Genomic DNA, 14,136 nt, shown 5'->3' with positions numbered 1-14,136 from the left:
AGGAGCATAAGCAGAAATAAACTGAGGGACTATTTCTTTCTTTTTTAGTTGGTGTTTGTGTATTTGGCAAGAACTGAAACTGCTGCTTCTGACTTCATCTGATTTTCTGTGAAAATTAAATGTTTGTCTTTTCTTTCCAGTATGTTTAAAGTTCTTATAAGAAAGGTGAGAAAATGAAGCTAGTGTGTGAGTTAATACTGCAGCAGAGATACCAGGTTACAATAAAAGCACCAACGATGGTGATCAAGCCCAGAGTAATGATTTATCATGGTTGTTTTTCAAAAATTGAGTTTATGTAGCTATATTGTTCTTTTTCAATTAAAATACACAATATTTAAATTAAAAGAAACTCCTAAATTGGGGGATTTCAAGTAGTGCTCATCTAACATCATTACATCTGTAAATGAAAGGTACTCAAAGTCAAAGATGAACATGTCTCACTTTATTTATGTACAGATGTTCAGATGAAACCAGCACAGAGGCATTTAGATATCTGACGAAGGAGTAAGACCAACTGTGAAGGGAAAAAAATAACCCAGATTGTAATGAAAGCAGACTGAAATCGTGAAAAAACGAACTCCACAGTCCCGACATTTTATCTGTGCATATTTCATAGACTGATTACATACCTTTGTACTTTTAATGTCATGAAACAAGATATTTCAAATGTCCTTCTAAATAAATAATTTGTAGCTCTAAAACTCATCCCACAGCTGATATCAAAAACAAGAAAACAAAGCTAAAATCTGTAAGTTTTTTAGTAGTCCCTCTAAAACAAATCAGTGCATCATTATTGCATTAAACCATCAACTGAATGCCAAAATTTTACGAGCCATTGCCACTTCGGTGTTTCCACCTTTAAGACGGTGGCAACGGGAGAGAAACGCCTCCCAGCTGATAACGTCAAACCTGTTCTTACCAATGTGAATTACACACATACGTAAACTTAAAACCTAAGGAAAAAACTAAAACTTTCAGCTGCCACAGATGTCAAAGGCCTCCAATTCTTTTTTCCAAGACAAAGCAGTTTAACTTTAGACTAGTTAAAAACCAAACTACTTCATGTTTGACTCAAACATTAAAAAAAACATGAAACAATTTTCTTGTAACTCAGACATTTTATAAAGAAACCAAAAGAACCGAGATGTTAGTTGGGCACAGGCAACTGGACAAGACACGTCCTCATAATTTATTAGCAGATTGGTCAAAGAAGTTTAAAAAAAAAAGGAAAGAAAACAAAAGCAACATGTTTACAGAGAACATGTAATGGATGGAAAAAAACAAAAACTGCCAACATGAAAACAGAAATAGCTACGTAGAAACGGTAACGATGACGTCTCTGTACAGCGGCCGAGCCTTTCCAACAAGCCCACGAGGACACGAGGATGCAGTGAAGGGAACATGTCCGTCAGCTCCTCTGTATTGCATGCATTCTGTTTTCTACCCAAACAAGGTGCTTCTGCGTGCAGAGCGATTCTCAGCGTCTGCATCAAAACTATGAGGAACTTTACAAGGACGCACTTGTGGTGCCGGATCTCACGCATGCAGACACATACGCGACACATTCATACTAATACATTCGTACATACAAAACAAACCTCCCCTCAACGTGACTTCGAAAAAAAACTAAACACACAACTCTGCCCACGCCAGTTCAATCTTTCCCAGAATGAGGGAATAAATAAGGGCCATAAAATGCTTCTTTATAAAAGAAAAAATAGATTTTTATACAACTGTACAATCTATACAGCATAAAGACAGAAAGCATGGTAAGAAGGGAAAAAATCTCCAGAAATGACAGATTCTGGCACTAGCACCCTTAACCCTCCAACATATGCATCAATCTTTATTTGCATGAGATGGAGCTTCCCTCGCTCCGCCCACCGACGGCAACGCGATGCCGTCGGCGGTCTGCTCCATCACGTCCCTCCGCTGCTTTCTACGGGACTGGATGAACAAGCTGAGCGCAGAGAGGGCACCCCCATCTCTCTTTCTTGCTTTGACGACACGTGTCGGGCCGGTTCTGCTGGTCACGTCTGATCCGTCCAGCAGCTCCACCAGCAGCAGCTGTGCAACAGTTCGCTCCAACCTGGGGGGAGAACAACACCCAGGGACACAAGAACTCTTCTACGTGGGAAAACCGGTCGCTTCTCAGCCAGAGTCGGACTCGCTCGTGTCCGAGGAGGACGACGAGGAGGATGATGAAGAGGAGTCCGAAGAGGAGCTGCTGGCGCTGAGACGCGAGGGTTGGGTGTGGATCTCTGATGCAGGTTTCTCAGCTACAGAAAACACAAAGTACAGTTTTAAAATTAGGCCTGTGTTGAAAAAAATCGATTTTCCGATTCTAAATCGATTCTCATATTAATTCCTAAAAATCGATTCTTAAAGATCGATTTAAAAAAAAAAAAATGTTTTCATCATTTTCGCCAGGTGAACTTTAATCCCAGTAGTCGGACACAGTTTGTCATGACACTTCTGAAAAATGCCAGGTGCTTCATGGCAATACGTGTGCGTGGTGACAGAATAAATTAGATACGCTAAAATGATTTGTTTACTGCATGAACTGTTGCAATTTCTTTCTTTTTTGCACTTTAAATGGATATTGAAAGGCCTGTTTGAGTTATTTATTTCTTAGTTATTTCACAATAATTATTGTGAAATTATTATTTCACTAGTTATTTTACAGTCATATAATTCAGGCAACAGCTCAAAAAACATTTTAAATTACACTAAGCCAAATCAATATCGGATCGAATCATGATAATCGATTCTGAATATTAAGAATCGGAATCGAATCGATTCTTGACATTTGAATCGATACCCAGCCCTATTCAAAATGTTGCATTTTCATTTGAAACATCTACACAAATGCTACAGCTGCACACATGGTGCAAAATATAACTGCCTTCTAATATCTACACACACTAGTTCAGTATTTTATAGTGTTTTACTTCCAGGTTGTCGTTAGCATGGAGGACTTACGTTTGTTCTTTGGAGGCTTCTTCCCAGAGTTCAGCTGACCACTGACATCCATCAGTCTTCTCTCCAACTCCAGCTGCTTTTCCAGAGCGAGCTCTTCCCGCGACTTGCCGGCGCTGTTCTTTTTACTCATCGCTTTTGAAAAGAAAGACATTTCAAATAAGCCGGTGCAGCGAGACAACAGGAGATCTGAGACTGATGCAACATATAGATAAAGACATCAGCACTTACAACTCTCACCGTATGGTTTTCGCGGTTTCTTCCTCAAACATGTCATGACGTATCTCTCCAGCTCCCTCAGAGTCGACGGCTTCAACGTCTCGAAGTCGATCTCAATCTCCTCGGGGTTTGTATCTCGCAACGAAGGCTCGCGGGATTGGATGATGTACACGACGCGGCCCAGCTTCTCGCCGGGCAGCTTGTTGATGTCCAGGCTGAGCTGGCGCTTCTCGTCGTACGACATTGGCGCCGTGTCCTCCTCTTCATCCGAGTCGAAATGGCCCACGATGGGATCGTGCATCGGCTGGGGCATGTTGAACATCATGGCAGCCTTTTTGGACCTGACGGAGAAGAGGTAGATTGGAGATTTTAAAAACATTTAACAGATATTCAAGTATTGCACAAAACACACTTTCAGTTCCCAAAACCGTCCAGTAGGTGTCAGTACTCACTTGCTCTTATTGTTTTTCTTGTTCTGGGCCTTTTTAACCGGCATGGTGGGACAGTTCACTGGTCGGTTGTTCTTGGGTTTTGGGGGTTTGGACATTTTGGGAGTCTTGGGTGGTTTGATAGGCATCAAGTCCTCCTCTATCCTCCGATGCTTCTCTTTTTCTACTTTTTTCTTCTTTTTCTTGTCCTTCTTCTCTTTCTTTTTTTTGGGTTTAACTATGGGACCCTGGGACAGAGCAGTGAGCTGCTCATGCACAGCTTTGAGCTGAAAAGAGATGATGCATCATTAGTACCTCCAATAACCTAAACGACCAGGCTGCTGCTCTTCAGAGTAAAGTACGAACCTGCTCCTGCAGCTCTGCCAGTCGGTTCGCCCGCTCCTCCTCAGAGTCCGAGCTCGGGCTGCTTTCGCTCTCTTCGCTCTCGCTGCTGAGCTCGCTCTCGGACGAGGACGAAGAGGAGGAGGAGGAAGAGGAGGAGCTTGGTGGTGCCGGGGTCTCATCTGGCATTTTAGCGAAGCAGAACTCAAAGACGTCCTAAAGAAACAGTGTGGACCAACCATCGTAAGAACAAGAAGGATCTGGATTGACGAGATAAATATATTTGCGACAGTTATAAACGTCATCACTGAAATAAGTAACGTACCTGGAGTTTTCTGGCCATGGCAACCACATCGTGATCGGGGGGGTTGTACTTGTAGCAGTTGGAGAACATTAGTCTGACGTCAGCAGAAAACAGATGTGCGTCACAGTACTCCCTGCCGTCCATCTTCCGCTAAAACAAGAAAATGACAACTTTAGACAACAATATTTGATCTTTTAAAGCAGTGGTCCTCAACCTTTTTTCAGTGATGTACCCCCTGTGAAATATTTTTTCAGCCAAGTACCCCCTAACCAGCGCAAAAAAAAAAAAAGACCTAAAACAGAGCACTGTGCCATCAGTAACTGATTTATTAAACATAAAAATATTGCTGCTATGCTTCAACCACGACTCCATCGTTGGTCCAAGTGATTGACAGGTGAAGCCAGGTGGCATTTGACAGGTTAGGTGGAACCATCCTGGTGTGGGGGATACTCTAGGGTTTTAGGATAATAAGTTAAATAGCCTACTCCTGAAGATAAAATTCATTTTATGAATTTAGACTTATATTTTCCTCAATTATTTATTTATTTCCACCTGCCTGCTGTGTGCTCCTGACGCCCCCCCCCCCACCTCTGGTCATCCCGCTGCTGCTTCCACCTGCCTGCTGTGCTGCTGACGTCCCTGACTCCCCCAGTCTGGCCTTCGGCAGGAAGGTCCCCCCTTATGAGCCTGGTCCTGCTCAAGGTTTCTTCCCTCCTAAAGGGGAGTTTTTCTTGCCACTGTTTGGCTTAAGGCTTTTCTCCCACTAAGGGAGTTTTTACCTGCCATTGTTTATATAATAATTGCTCAGGGGTTTATGTTTATGTTCATGTTCTTGATCTCTGGAAAGCGTCTAGAGACAACATCTGTTGTATTAGACACTATACAAATAAAATTGAATTTATGAAATATTTATTTTTAAAGGATTTTTGCATGGATGCTACTTTTTAAATATATGTATATTTTAAAATCTCACGTACCCCCAGGGGTACGCGTACCCCCATTTGAGAACCACTGTTTTAAAGTAAGTAAGTCATGCGATAACTAAACACCCGGTCTTGTGTTTGCCCACTCGGATCTAGCACCTTTCCTTGACAACCATGTCTGCCTCACTCTGCTGCACCCCTCACTGTGTATTCTTTGTATAATTTGTATAATCTTTTGTATATTTTTTGTATAATTGCCCTGTAAAATTGTAAATAGGTTATGTTTATTTTTATTCAGAGCTGTCCCTTTTTCTTTTCTTTTCTCTCTCTACCTCAAACTGCTGCACCTTAAATGTTTATACTGTTTATTCTGTATCTTTGTTTTATTGTTTATTTTATTTCATCACAAAGAGCAAAACTACTGGAGTCAAATTCCTTGTTGGACAATGTTCGAACCTGGCCAATAAAGATGATTCTGATTCTGATGTTGTGTAGCTCCTACAACAAGTACCTTGATGGTGCTGAGGTCCATGGGCTGCTTGATGATGTCGTGGTAGTCGTGAAGGCCGAGGGACATGGCATCCACGGGCTTGTAAAAGGGCCAGGCGTACGCTGCGTGCTTCTTGGACAGCAGGTCCTTCAGGACCCCGCTGCAGTAACGCAGCTGGGGGCTGAGCTTGCTCCGGCGGACCGGCGTGGGCAGAATGGAGTCAGGCAAGTCTTTCTTCGGGGGCTTGATGGGTCGTCCGCTCACTCCTCTCCGGTTCGCCGCTGCTGCGTTGGTGCCCATCATCATGGCTCCTCCGCCCATGCCCATGCCCATGCCGTGGCTGAGGGCTTGGTTCAGAACCAGACTGGCGTTGTGGTCCACCCCCAGGGAGGTGAGCGTGAGCGGAGAGTCGTGTCCTCCCACCATCCCCAGGCCGATCCCGCTCACACCCATGGTGCTCACAATGGGCATGGCTACAGTGGTCGGAGTGGTTGTGTCAGCTTTCCGCTTCACACCTTTTTTCTACAAGTAGAAGATGAAGAGAGCGCCCGTCACAGTCTGCTTCATCTGTGGTCTTCAGTCAACCAAGTCAAACTTGTGAGTACCAACGGCACAGAGAAATCAAGCATTACCTTAGCTGTAGGCTGAGTGTGGGGCATGCCTGTGAGTCCAGGGATGCCCTGGTCACTTGAAAGGGTGGGAGTAACACACTTGGCCAAAATAGTCTGTGGGGGGGTGGAGAGAACAGAGTCGGGTGTTTCCGGAGTGGGGGGAGAGTACACCGACTGGGAGACAGCTGGGACTTGATGAGCTGTTGTCACTCCTCCTGAGACTGGGAGACAGCAAGAATGTGAGACAGATGTATAGAAAAAGAGTCAAATAATAGTTCTTATATTATTTTATCCCATATGGACACATGTGTTATGTGCAGAGGTGGGTAGTAACGAGTTACATTTACTCCGTTACATTTTCTTGAGTGTGTTTTGGGAAATTTTGCACTTTTAGGAGTAGTTTTGAATCACTATACTTTTTACTTTTACTTGAGTAGATTTGTGAAGAAGAAACTGTTCCTCTTACTCCGCTACATTAGGCTACGTTGAGCTGTTACTTTTCTTTTATCCCTTTTATCCACGTACGCGTCAATCTCATGACATCACTGAGTTATTCTTTGGGAAAAATCCACAGCATTCAACATTTTTCCTGGAGGAAATAACCTCAGAGGAGCTCTCATCCTAATTCCTTTTACTTCAATACCAAGAATCATCCTGGTTCCTCCAGAGTTTTACCTCCTTTGACCTCCTGCAGGAGAAACTGTCCCTGGATGTTGTTGGATAGATGTTGCAGTAAAACACTTGTTTTATTAGGGAATCTGCCTCCTACTTGGTGGTTTTGAATAGCGGTTCTTGGATGTTCCTGTCTGGGTCATCGCGAGGTGTTTTTAGATGAGACAGTTCCTCATGTTTAACTGGACGGTGTAAATCTGAGGGGTGTCGTTGCTTCCCCGGTGCCTGAGGCCGAGTTGAGGGGAGGGAAGAGGATTCATGACGTGTTTGGATTGGTATGATGTAACGTGATGCCCAGAGCTGGGTAGTAACAAGTTACATTTACTCCGTTACTTTTACTTGAGTAAGTTTTGAGAAATTTTGTACTTTTAGGAGTAGTTTTGAATCACAATACTTTTTACTTTTACTTGAGTAGATTTGTGAAGGAGAAACTGTTCCTCTTACTCCGCTACATTAGGCTACATTGAGCTTGTTATTTTACTTTTATCCCTTTTATCCGCATACGCGTCAATCTCATGACATCACTGGGTGATTCTTTGGGAAAAATGTTTGTTTTTGCATGTTTTGTCACATTTACACAGACTCAAACACACACAGAGTTTCTATGAGTTCATGGGCTTGTTCTAGTTCTGCCTGGTTAAAAAAGAAAAGTACAAAGGCTTGAAATTTTGTGCTACTCGTGCTTAATTTATTTATTTTTATTCTGTTATTATTTTATTATTTATTAAAGTACTTGAATTTACTTTAAGATTAATTTAGCTATTTTTTATTTATTTTATTGATTTAATTTGCCTGAAGATGATTATTTTGTACTTCAGACGTTACTCAACAGTTACTCAGTACTTGAGTAGTTTTTTCACCAAGTACTTTTACTCAAGTAATTATTTGGATGACTACTTTTTACTTCTACTTGAGTCATATCATTCTGAAGTAACAGTACTTTTACTTGAGTACAATTTTTGGCTACTCTACCCACCTCTGGTTATGTGCAATTTTTTAAGCCTTAATAAGTGTGTGCTGGCTCACCTGCATTATTTTTTCCTTTTTTTGCAGACTTTGCTTGCTTGCTTCGTGGAGGCGGGGGTGGAAGCTCCAACTCGTCTTGAGGCATCTGAGCCACTTTCTGCAGGAACGCCTTCTCCAGAGACTGAGCCATCAGTACTATGTCATCAGTTGGCTGGAAAGAAAGCGATTAGGACAAAACTGTTATAAACTGGAGTCTTCAGAAATCAGAATGTGAAGGGGTCGATGTGTGGGACGTCACAGAGCCAGGAGCTACTGAAACTATACATAACAGTAAGGAGCTGGGAAACCCTCTTACGTGGTAACTCAAACTTACCTTGTTATAAATGTAGCAGTTGGTAAACATTGTGTTGAAGTCCTGCATGCACTCACTGGCACTGCGGTAGTAATTATTCTCTAATCTCTTCTTAATAGTGCCCATATCCATAGGCTGTTTTATGATTTTATGATAGTCCTGGTAACAAAAAGAAGATAAAAAAACATTTTAGGGGATGACATCCAAATGTACAAACAAAATGTTGTAAACCCAAGTCAGGTTTTGCATCACCATCTAACCCTGAACAGCAAATGGTTTTATGAAATAAAGTCAAGTCAAGTCTAAATATGCAAGACCTAGACTGAATATCATTGGGGTAAACACTCACAGGCAGGCTGAGCTTGACAGCATCCACGGGTTCATGGAAAGGCCAAGCAAAGTGGTGCCTCCACAAAGACTTGAACACAATTTTCTGTAGGAACTGAAGTTGGTTGGTCATCCTTCCGTGTCGGTTGGGGTCTTTCACTGGCGGCTGCGGGGGTCCCGATGGGACGATCTGAGTGAGAGGGGGGATGGCAGAACTTTCAAAGTCTTCATAGAGCAGTGAGGGTTTTCGGATGCGCTTTCCAGCTGTGCTCTGGTCCATCGTGACACCCATAAAGCCAACCTCAAGCCCAAGATGAGAGCTGTGGAGAATACAGTTGAAAATCAGTTGAAGTATTTTGGTAGGAACCAGCACCAACATCTGGATAGTTTGTGTTTCTCACCAAAGTTCATCACCTAAACTCCCTACCATCTTAATAATCAAATTACTCCAAAACCACTGATCAAACACCATCAGTTGGTCTCTCAAGTGCATCTTTAAATTGTGTTTATTTGTAGATAATAAAAACATATTACACGCGTACTATATAAAACCCTAACATTTTTGTTTAAAAAAAAAAAAAAAAAAAAATGTCCTTATTAGGTAGAAAACATTAACATAACTTTGCTTGAATTGATATTATTCAAGATGATTATTAGTTCACCAGGAACACGCCACATGTAATCTCAATATACTGGAAAAAAACTGTTTTTACCCGACTGCACTCAAGTCACACGGTTAAAAGCAAACCCCTTCCCAGACAGACACATCTATACGTTACTCAGCAGTCACAGCGCTCTAGTGCCAAATCAGCACTCCCAGGCCTGGAAGAACAGGCTTATCCACCACTTCCTCCCCTTACTATCACAGACTCCACCCCCACTTCTTTGGAGAGGGGGAAAAAAAGCCCTCTGTGGGTGGAGTTTTAGCTCCAAAGTTACAGTTATGACTCAACGATATCCAGGCACTCCCACCGATGCATTACAAGCATCTACCATAACTTCTTCCGGTGTTTATTAAAGTTTACACCACCTTGCCACATGGCTTACAGGCAAGACATTTGCTATGCAGGATGTTGTAGTGCAATGACTGATGTCAAAAATTAAGCCCCCCCCCAGCTCTTTATCAATTTAAAATCCATCCCCACATTTTATGATGAGTGCATGTTATTGCAGCAAAGCCTGTTTTATCTTGTAAACAGACTTCCAACCTCACTTACCATGGTGCCTCCACATCAGATCACGCTAAAACACTACTTATCCCTCCTGGGAATTAGAGCTCCAGTCAGAATACAAAAGTCAAAATAGCTAAAATAAATCCAAACTGGTCTAATATTAGTTATACATTTTAGTCTAGATAATTGTAAATAATATGCAAATCCACCAAATATTAAGATACTTGTGGCATTGTCAAAATCCAGAGTACTCCATGACCAGCAATCCTAAAAGGCCATGCTTCACCTCCACCTTTTAATGACGCAGCACCTGCAAAAACAACCAGGAGCATCTGCTTCTTTCCCATGTGTGTTATATATTTCATATTTAATATATATTGCATCCTGTGAGCAAATGCATTTAGCATTTAAAAATGTTGTGGGTAAAATTGAGGCTTCTTGAAGTAAAAAAGTTCTACTTTCATCAAAGTAAATTAAATAAAATCCCAAATGGAAACTAAAAAAGGACCACTTAAGGCCAGAAAAAGTTTTTTTTAAAAGCATTTAATATTCAATTTTTTTTTTTAAATAAAATAATTGCTAGTTACAACTTTGAACAAAAAAATTCAATAAATTGTTTTAAACCCCAAAAGGCACTGAATGACACAAGGTTTGGAAACATATTTAGACAGTTAGTGTACTTTATTATATTAAAAAAATGAATCATTCACAAAAGATGCTGAGGAAAAACGGCAAAAATAAGGCTAAAACAAAAAAAGTTAGCTGTGAACTTAAACTGGGGAAAAAAAAGAGGGAGTATCCCATTAATGTCTAAAAATATGCATTTAATAAAAACTGAAATAAAGAGTACAGGAGAAAGAAAAAAAAACTAAAATTACACAAAATAAAACTTTTGATAATGGGCGCGAGTCTGAGTTGAGTGACACTGAGCACCGTAACCAAGGCAACAGACTGAAGCAACAACACCTGGAGTTCATGTGCTCACCCATGTCTTTAAATGTAAACAGTTCACAATTTACCTGCTTCATCTGTCCCAGTAATACACATAAATAATCCGTTTGTGCTACAGCTGCTACAGCTTCTACAAACATGCATCTGCACCGGTTGATCAACACAAGCCCGAACCACCACATGGCTACCATAACAAACCGGTAAAAAGCCCGTGTTGCATGGACGAGCTGCTCCAGTCTCTCCAGCTTCTGCAACAATTCTGCCTCTACTTCGGACCTAAACAAGTTTTCCATGAATTATTATATTGTATACTAAATATAAAACACATTCTTACTTATGCACCCGTGGAGAAAAAAAAAACAAACACTCTTTCTAGAAGACACTTTGGTTTTGAGTGAAATTATGACGGATTGACGACCGTAACTGTAGCGAGCAGCCAGCAGAGCTATGGCCGACTACCGGGCTCGCTGCGGGAGAGACTCTCCGAAGATGGCGCCGGTAGCGCCAACAGTCGTAGCTGGCTCAACCGAAAGAGAAATAGAAAAAAATAAATAAATAAATAAAATATAATATCTCATATACGTGAATCTCTAAGATTGTACCGACTCCAACGCGTCCCTTCAGTATATCGAGCGTCCATCACTGACTTCCAAGCGTATTACAGTATATACAGTCTGTCAGTATCGATATACAGCGGGAGGGGGGGGAAATTCAAGATAATTTTAAAAATATCCCCACCGATGGCAAGCTGAGAGTCAATTTTACCGGTAGATACCTGTCAAGAGGCGGGTTGACAGCCATATCCATGAGGATGGATCCGGATTCTGTTTTTAGCGACACTCAGAACCAGGATCCGTGTCCGGTCGTCAGTGTCCTCGCTCCCGCCACAGAAAGGATCTCTCACGCTACTTCGTTGAAATGGCGACCGAGAGCCGACACCCGTTCTTTTATAGACCTACCGTCCGCCTCATTGGGTGGACGACCCCGGTGTGTCCCCGCCCACTTGGTTTTGATTGGCTGTCGCGGATGTCTGTCAAACTCGCCACGCCCACTGAATGCCGAAGCTCCGCAAACAACCTTCAAAGACAACCTACTCGCCCCTTTAATCTGTCAGTCAAGGAGACCGCGCAATGCCATTGGTCGGGAGGAGTCGCCATAACAGATGGGCCGCCTGTGATTGGCTGCGACGTGAAACACGTCACAACGAGGGAGAGAATAGAAGCCACCCTTCCCTGTATCATATTATATTACGTCAACGTGTGCAAGGCGGCGAAGGCGGTTGGTCGAAACGGTTGTAACGCGGGCTTCCACTCTGAATACCAAGAAGATGATTGGTCCTTACGCGCGGCCATGAAAATCGCCTCTCCCCCGCTAAGCACATCCGCATTTCTTTCTTCTAGAAAAGCGCCACGGCCGCCATCTTGGAGAAATGAGACACATCTGCGTTGCATCCACATTTCAGCCACAAATAGACCAAACGAGGAGCAAAACATGCAAAACGAGCCATTTTCAGTTTACAGAAACTATATAACAATAAAATAATCTGCAAAATGGTTAAGACTACGTTTTTACAACACCAAGGACTACAAGGCCTCCATGACCCTCAGTGGTGAACCAGTTCCAGTCTGGGCTTCATATAATAGATTAGAATCAAGCGTTGAATCGAATGGTTTAAGATAGAACCGTCATAAACACTGACAACACAACACAAGTCCAAAATGTTATACTCACACCAGCTTACCATCCCCTGAATGACACAGCACTTTCCTTAACTGTTCTCAGCTTACATTAAAAGCCCTCTAAGAACCATTCAAAATGATAAGAAATTACACCATTAAATGCAGATTACAGCAGCTAAGACTTATATTTTCTAACAGTGAAAGATAATTATACAATGCCTGACCTTACAATGGTTTTTAAAAACCACACACTAAAGACATCGCACAGAAATATTCTCTGAATTAAATAAAAACGCAAAATCGTATAAAAGAAGAGGGAAAAAGCTGAAAAACTAAAGGTATAGAGCAGTTACCTAATCACTTGAGCCCATCCCCCACACCAAGGTTACAAATGCCTACAATGTCACTCAAAAATAACAAGAAATGACCTAATCAACAACACAATGTTTTTTTTTAACTACTACAATGTTTATAATTGTGCGTTATTAACACACAGTTAAATCAAAATGACTCCATAAGAAAATTAAATTATCCAAAACAAAGACAAGTAAAAAAAAAAAAAAAAAAGTTAGACATCAAAGTCCTGAAATTTAAAATAGATTCAAATTTCCACGTGTAAATCCCTTCAGTAATGCGAAAACCTTTCTTCCAATATTCTTCTGGTCTTCCAGCTCGGTACTTTTTAAGCAGCACATTTCCCTCAAACATGTCCGCCTTCTTCCCGGAGCTGATGGGGGAGGGGAGTCACGTGACCAAAAAAGCCTGAACTGCATGGGGGAGGGGAGTCACGTGACCAAAAAAGCCTGAGTGCTATGTAATGAAACTTGAACACGTGGCATTTCTCAAAAAGAGCCACATAATATATCCACGATTCATCCTTCGTCTCAGAGCGCCACGTCTATATCCACATTTTCAATATGCATACGACATCGAGTCCATATTTGAGGAACAAAATGGTAAATTATCCGAACAAAGAAGATTGAACTGTGCTCATTCCGATTGGTCAGGTTTGACCACGTGATGGGACGCGTTTTAGTATTAAAGATTGTGCTGATTTCCATTCATCCTCGATTTCCATCCGTTTGTAATCGCTATATTCCTTCTCGGGACGGGTATATTTGATTGTCTGAGGCGACAGAAATATCTGTTTTCTCCAGGTCTGTTTTCTCCTGTCCAAGTGTCTTCTGTTGCGATACGGACACTGCGCATGCGCGTACTCCGTGAAGGCACCCAGAAAGAAAGAGGCAGATCTCAGTACTTTCCTTTCTTTTCAAATAATAGTCTAAATGTGACAGCCTTTCCAGGTCCCCCAAAAGGAGGTGGGATTCAATTGCAATAGAATTGTTGGGGTTTAGTTTCCGATTAAAACAGGAAGAGAGGAGATTTATTTTTGCTTTTTTGAATATGATCCGTTTTCAGACACATTGCAGTAATGCACTTTAAACTGGCTTCTTGGCATAACACGACTTGCTTTAATAAAATACACAAGTCTTAAAGGGTTTTGAATCACTAACTGACATTAACAGTTGCCAAAAACAATTAGTGCGCAATCAGTTCATTATAGTTCTATAATTATATTATTATTAGTTTTGGTTGTTTTTATATTAAGAATTACATGCAGGAAATACAACTGTATGACACTATTATTTGTTGTGTGATAACCCAATTTCAACACAATGTTAGATACATAACATACAACGTTTGTGCAAAAAGTCAGTCTA

At 41.6% G+C, this 14,136-nt stretch overlaps 1 protein-coding gene across 4 annotated transcripts; it reads right to left on the bottom strand.

Moving 5' to 3' along the window:
• Positions 1–420: 420 nt before the first annotated feature.
• brd2a (bromodomain containing 2a) lies at positions 421–13,612 on the bottom strand. Of its 4 annotated transcripts, none has more exons than XM_061741408.1 (12): positions 11,482–13,612; positions 8,636–8,933; positions 8,308–8,445; positions 7,995–8,145; positions 6,318–6,517; positions 5,707–6,207; positions 4,294–4,422; positions 3,993–4,184; positions 3,651–3,913; positions 3,220–3,539; positions 2,983–3,114; positions 421–2,279 (listed from the first exon to the last, which is right to left on the bottom strand). In XM_061741408.1, the coding sequence occupies exons 1-12, from the start codon at positions 11,541–11,543 to the stop codon at positions 2,152–2,154; spliced, it is 2,514 nt and encodes an 837-aa protein (XP_061597392.1). In that variant the 5' UTR covers positions 11,544–13,612; the 3' UTR covers positions 421–2,151. The 4 variants fall into 4 exon arrangements, with proteins under 4 accessions (XP_061597392.1, XP_061597389.1, XP_061597390.1 ...); XM_061741405.1 differs by having other exon boundaries at positions 3,211–3,539; positions 11,512–13,612; XM_061741406.1 differs by having other exon boundaries at positions 11,512–13,612.
• Between the last annotated feature and the right edge of the window lie 524 nt (positions 13,613–14,136).

This window comes from Cololabis saira, chromosome 15 (assembly GCF_033807715.1).
Source record: "Cololabis saira isolate AMF1-May2022 chromosome 15, fColSai1.1, whole genome shotgun sequence".
Classification (NCBI taxonomy): Eukaryota; Metazoa; Chordata; class Actinopteri; order Beloniformes; family Belonidae; genus Cololabis; species Cololabis saira.
Note: the sequence above shows the minus strand (reverse complement) of the source record. Positions and strands in the feature narration are given on the sequence as shown.